We start from the raw sequence: 6355 nt of genomic DNA on the forward strand, positions 1-6355 counted from the left end.
TTCTGCTCAAGGTACATCCCCCCCTCGCCCCCAAATAAGGTGAGAACCATGGTGTAAAGGAGAGAAAAGAGACCTCAAAAACAGGGCGACCGAGCACAAGAGGGGGAAAAAAAGAAAGAGAAGAAAAAAAAAAAGACTGCAACTTGCTCCCAGGGACTGGAGAAAACTTAAAAAGGTTGGAATCCATCAGTGATCATTAGTCGTCTTCTTCATCTTCTTCTCCTTCCCCCTCATCATCATCTTCACCTTCTTCACCTTCATCCTCATCCCCTTCTTCATCAATATCTTCTAACCCTTCCTTTTCTTCATCATCACCATCATCTTCTCCTTCCTCTTCTTCATCATCCATGTCAGGAACCAAGTAGTACTGTGATGGACTTGGCCAAATGCCATGTTTGATGGCTTCCCCTAAGTCATCTGCACCTGCATCAGAATGGTCAGTAAACCAGGTAAAGATGCTGTCTGGTTCCTCATGCTGTCTCCTCCTGCTGGCTTTATTCTGTGCTTGGCTTGAATGTTGGTCAATTCCTTTCCAAATTTCCATTTGATTTCAGTGGACTTTGAAGATGGATCACCGCTCTCACTTAGAGGAAACTCTTTGGAGAGAACTTTATTTTCAAAGTAAGGATTTTCATCAAAATAAAAATATATTCTGTAACCTGATTGAATCTTTTCAAATTCTGTCACTTCAACTCTGGTCAAATAATGCAGCGCCTCCTTCATCCTCTTCCCCCAGCAGAGCAGATGCTTGTGAATGGTTGACAAAAATTGTTACCCCAAAATTTGGGATTTGGGCGATCAATTCTGACCTCTTCTGAAAAACCGGTTGGCGGAGTTTGTTATATTTCTGTTCTACGTTCAAAATCTCCTCACTGGCTTATTCATTAAGTCTATTTCATGTTGTACTTCATCAATACTTTTTATCGCTTCTTGCTACTAGTATTCTTTTTCTCTCTTCGGCACGTCCTGAGGGGTCAGCTTCTTCTCTGGCTTGGGGGCTGGAGGCAGTTTCGGCTTCTTCGTTTGAGGTGGGAGTGAGGACTGGCATTTGGGGCTCAGCGCTTCTATTTCTTACTTCGCAGGTAAACATCTGTCCTTCCGCTTTCCTGTCGCCATGGCTCCTCTTCCCCACGTCTAAGTAGCTCTCTCATTTCTCAAACTGGAAAACCCAACGCCCAGAGCAGAGGAGGGAGGAGCAGCAGCCCTGGGGTGAGACCGTCTCACACAGTGACATTCCTTTTACCCTGTGTCCCCACCTTTCCCCTCTGTCCACACCTGTCCGACAACAAACAGGCCCTGAGGTCACGCACAGTGGCTCACTCTCGGGGAAGGGCCAAGTGCATCCCACCCAGGTGACACGCCTTCCTTCAGGTGCCTGCTCCAGAAGAATTAAAAACTGTCCCCATGAGACTTTTCTCAGGGCCTCTCCAGGACCACCGGCTCGCCATTTGGTCCACTGTCCCCTCCCCGCTGACAAACAGCAATGCTCTCATTTCCTGAGGTGATACCCATAGGCCGAGGACATTCAGTCTCTTCCCAAAAAATGGAGGAGGGGTTCACCCTGGAGTATTTCCCTGGACACAAGTAGCACGCGCTCCCTGAGAAGGGGAAATGCCATTGTCCTCCCCTGCAGGCTGCAGGATCGAGGCCATCACAGCAAACAAACTCCGCTCCTGCAGGAGCCAGGCTCTCAGAAAAGCCCCCGCTTTGGGTACATGGTCCGGCAGATGGGGCTAGTGCACCCTGAGGTTTTCCTACTGGAGCACACGGATCCTCGACGGGCCTGACCTCGGAGGACTCAGACTCAGGCTGCGAGGGCTCTGGCCCTGGTGGTTCCCTTCGGAAGTAAAGCCATTTCTGAGGTAGAAGTGGCAACATCCCTTACAGGTGATGGTTTCACAGAGGAGATTTGGAGAAAAGAGAGAGGGCAGTGAGCTCTCAGTCCCCAAGCACCATCACTATGCCTCCGCCAGCCCCCGCTAACAGGAAGTTTCACACTTCAGTCAGACACATTGTTTGCACGTGGGCGAGGGAGGGCTACGAAATCAGATTTTGTGTCTGGCACCATTCAGGGGTCTCCTCGGAGAGTCAATGGCCTGGCCCTCAGAGAAGGCAGCAGAGGTGGCACTGTGCCCCGCTAGTAAGCGGCTTCCATGTGCCCCCAAGGCGCAGGGGTCAGGAGAACTGACAGACAACAGCAGGAAGCACCAGGGCACCCCATCCTGGAGGCCCGACAGGATGAAATAAACCCTGGAGGTGCCATCCATGCAAAGCAGGAAATCAATTTCTAGGATGAGTGAGGCTAATGCGAAGGCCCACCCCTCCAAGGTGGAAAGGCACACTGGAAATTCAATGCTCCATTACTATTTCTGGGTTCGAAAATGGCCCCTCCTTAATTTGGGCTCTCAAAAAAGAAAGAAAAGAATCCAAACAAAGGAAAGACAATGCTGGAAAAAACATAGTCTCCCCTCAGACAGGCCATCCACTTAGACAAAAACCAGACGTGTGTGTGTGTGTGTGTGTGTGTGTGTGAGAGAACACCTGGAACAGGGGAGCCGGGGCAAACTGGATTAGGGCCCCGGAGCAAACTGGATCAGACTTAACTACATTGCCAGGGCACTCAGCGTTCTAATGCTATCAGCGTTTTCTACAGCAGACCTGGCTCTCTGGCAGCCGAGACCTCACCTTGCAGCTCTGCACCAGGAACAGGAGAGCCAGAGCAAACTGGATTAGGGGCCTGGATGATCAGACGTAACTGCATTGCCAGGGCACTCAGTGTTCTAATGCTATCAGCGTTTTCTACAGCAGCCGAGACCTCACCTTGCAGCTCTGCACCAGCTGCTGCTGGGCCGCAGGGTTCTTGTTGGACACAGCTGCGTTCTGGGAGGCGGCGATGGTCTGCGTGGCTGCGGCGGCAGCCTGCTTGGCTGCAACCTGGGGAGGAGCGGGAGAAGAGGTGAGCCAGGGTGTGAATGTGCCAGCCCACACACATGCACATTTGCCGGACAGCTGCACACGTACAAAAGGAACTCCAGGGAGATGAGCCAGGGTTTGAATGTGCCAGCCCACACACATGCACATTTGTGTATGTCCCATCACCGGACAGCTGCACACGTACAAAAGGAACTCCAGGCAGGGACTCTGCCTTTTAAATACATCGATGACGCTGACCTAACGGTGCTGCTATCTGCTTTTGGTTTACGTTCCCTGGGACAAGTGATAAGGGCAAGCACACTTGAAAGCTCAAGGTGCACTATTCACTGTCTTTCTCACAAAAACACCAGGGACAATTCCAAGGCCATGATGACAGATAAACAGCACCAGGTCTACATGCTTTAGGGGGGGAAATTCCTCCTTCGACAGCACAAGCTGCTCCCTGGGTAAAGCACAAACCTGGTGCTCATGGCTGTCCTCTGGCGGCCATGGGAAGCCTTGGTCCAGTAGACCCAGACCTTCCGGCAAGCAGTTGCCTGTGTGTGTAATCCATACTCTCCCTTCCTTCCAGGGACAAGCAGGCCAGTTTCCTTCCGGAACCCAGCGCACTACACACAGGGGATCAACACTAGGAAGGCAGGGCCTTCGCTTCCAACCTCGCAAATCTTAGTGTAAGAATCTCCCTGATACATTTGTGAGAGAGATTAATTTTCTAGCTAAGTTTTTGCCCATTACTATTTTATTTCTTTTAGAATAAATAAATGTTCTGAAAAAAATGACATAAATACTTCTTATCACTCCCTCCCATACTGTTCTAACCAAGCCTGATCCCCATCTCTGGTCTTCCAAACTCCACATTTCCTACTGGGGGCCCTGAAGGAATCATTGACTCTAACAAAATAGGTACATTTAGAGCTAATGATTCTTCCTGAGAGTGGACGTCCCTTAATGGGGAAAAATAAATTCCCGGGCTCTCCTGAAAAAAATTTTGGTTTTCTGAAACCATGAGGCAACTTTTCAGATTGTGCCAATGTGCCTAAACCATTGAATGTCAATGTATAATGTACCTAAACTAGCACTTCAAATAGTTCCCAGTACCTAAACCACTAAACTATGCCACTAACCACTAATTTGGATTTAGCTTCTTGTCCATAGGCTTTGCCTTGTTAATCTAATTATTCTTTCAAATACCTCTTTGCCATGTAAAACGAGCATCAGCCTCTATACAGACCTCCAATCGGTTGACAATTTTTTTCTTTATAGCATTCTGGGCGGCGGCGTTGGTTGCCACCCGGAGACCTTCCGCAGCCTCTCTCAGCCTTTGCTGCTGGTCCTCATTCTCAGGGTTGGCTGCAGCTCCCTGGGAAAGTGAAAATAAAGATTTCATGCTGCAGACACTGAATTCATGCCTTCAATTTTGCTCTTTCCTAGTAATGAGAGCCAAATGCTTCAAGCAATGTCTTTGTGATAAAGATGTTTCCTCGCAACAACAACAAAAATACCTACCAGGGGATGTTTCTAAACTGCATCGCTAAACAGAAGAAATGCAATGGTGATAATAAACCCATGAGGTCATAGCCTTGGTTGTCCATATACATTAACCTGTGACCTGAAATCCATGGGTTAAAAGATGTTAAGGTAAATCTCCCCCTGCCCATATCTCTGAGACAATTTTATTTTAATGGGCATGACAGGCACATTTCAGGGCTGCAAGAGTCTCCTGTCCTGAAGCACTGGTACATGTGAATGGGCTGTGATTACAGCATAACACAGGGGGCCCGAGGGGCAGGATTGGGGCGGGGGGGCGGGGAGGGGTAGGAATGCCATCCAAAATGCTGTAAGGAAACATCGTTCATGAAGGACCATGTCTAGAGATGGCATTCCTAGAGAACCTGAGTTGGAAAGTATAGTGAAGTAGGACAGGTACCCAATGGTACTGAGCGAACTGTAACTGAATTAAAGAAAGAAACTGATGCCCCTACCCTACAGGGAGAGAGCAATGCCGTGCAGAGCCCATGGCCACGCTTCCCTCCTGTGCCTCGATGGCCCTTTTACGTGTTGCTGTAAGTTAAAGTGTCCACTAGGACCCCAATCGGATTTTAATTAGATCCCAATAAAGCCAATGGAAAAAGAACGCTCAATAAGCAGGGACTTTGCTGTCGATGGCTGTCGGCACCACGCCCTGAAGACCTTCGTTCATGTGCTCCATGACCTTTTCCTTTCCCATGTGAACCAGGTTAAACACTCCAAAGCCATTGTAGGTTTTAAACAAACAAAAATGCACACTCAGCTGACCATTCTCTATCCTGAAGATTCCTTCCAAACCCTGACTTTCCATAAAGCTCACTTGTTGGTGGAGCACGTCCCCTGCAATAGTACCTTTGCCGCTTCCACCATGCGAGCCGTGGAGTCCGCCAGGAGTTTTGCTGCTGCCAGGAGCTTCTTAGAATTCTCCATGTCGATCTCGGCTTCTGCGTCTGACCTCATGGCGTTGACGAGGTCTGAGGTGGCCTGGGCCAGGACCCGCGCCTGGCGCACCATTTCACCTAGAGGGTGGGATTGAGGAGAAGGTCTGTTTGTCTGCTTTCTAAAGCTCCGGGTGAAACTTCCGGAGTCAGTCTTGTCTCTACTCCATGGGTGATAGGAATGGAGAGAAATAAGCCCCTGCGATTCTTAAGGATTTTAGCCGAATTACACCCAAAACCGAAAATAGTCCCTGTGGCTATAGAACGATATGCCCAAAACACAGCCAAGTTCCATCTTAACTCTGAGAAATAAAAATGACACAAGCACCAAAAAAGGAGCTCTTTGTAAAGAGAAGGCAGGGAACACAATTATGTGGATTTATTGTGTGCACTCACATTTACTGAATACTTATATAGAAAATGTGCTTTACCTCATGTCAAGAACTGCTTACACAAAAGCTCCTATAACAAATTCCTGGAGGAAGTGCATAAAGAACAGTTTCAGATTCTGACCTAATGTGCACGCCACCTGACCCGGATAAGAAATGGCACCTCGTCTATGTCATTTGGCTCTAGCTAAGAGGAAGCACTGACCGTTTCACGCCCAAATGCTATGATTTGCCTTGGCCCAGTTTTCCTTACCCAGTGTCCCTTTGCTTACCCTCTTCTTCTCAGTACTTGTTTTGACCTTGTTACTGATAATTGTTTGATTTTATTGTACCTGTGATTTTACTGAAATCCATTTTAACTCCCTTTTGGAAGTGGGAGGAGTATAGCGTCAACATTAACCAAAGAACTTACATATATCAATGCATGACCCATGGACAGACAATAGTGTGGTGGAGCCCTGCAGAGGGGGTGGGAGCGGGGTGGAGGGAATCCGTGAGGGGAATTAAAGGAGACGTGTAATACTTTCAACAATAAATATAAATTTAAAAATATGTTTAAAATCCAGA

The 6355-nt window shown here is 48.2% G+C and overlaps 1 protein-coding gene and 1 pseudogene across 3 annotated transcripts in view; both read right to left on the reverse strand.

Annotated features, from left to right (window-relative positions):
- Positions 1–6355, reverse strand: part of TLN2 (talin 2) — a 427582-nt gene that overhangs the window by 123324 nt on the left and 297903 nt on the right. For all 3 annotated transcript variants that reach the window (XM_015563004.1, XM_006762311.2, XM_015563003.1), the window contains 3 exons: positions 5314–5480; positions 4166–4294; positions 2821–2934 (listed from right to left, as the gene is read on the reverse strand). In XM_015563004.1, coding sequence (XP_015418490.1) covers positions 2821–2934; positions 4166–4294; positions 5314–5480 — 410 coding nt within the window. The remainder of the gene's footprint in view (positions 1–2820; positions 2935–4165; positions 4295–5313; positions 5481–6355) is intronic.
- Positions 29–2761, reverse strand: LOC102773910 (annotated as a pseudogene).

This window comes from Myotis davidii, unplaced genomic scaffold, assembly GCF_000327345.1.
Source record: "Myotis davidii unplaced genomic scaffold, ASM32734v1 scaffold57, whole genome shotgun sequence".
In the NCBI taxonomy this organism is placed as follows: domain Eukaryota; kingdom Metazoa; phylum Chordata; class Mammalia; order Chiroptera; family Vespertilionidae; genus Myotis; species Myotis davidii.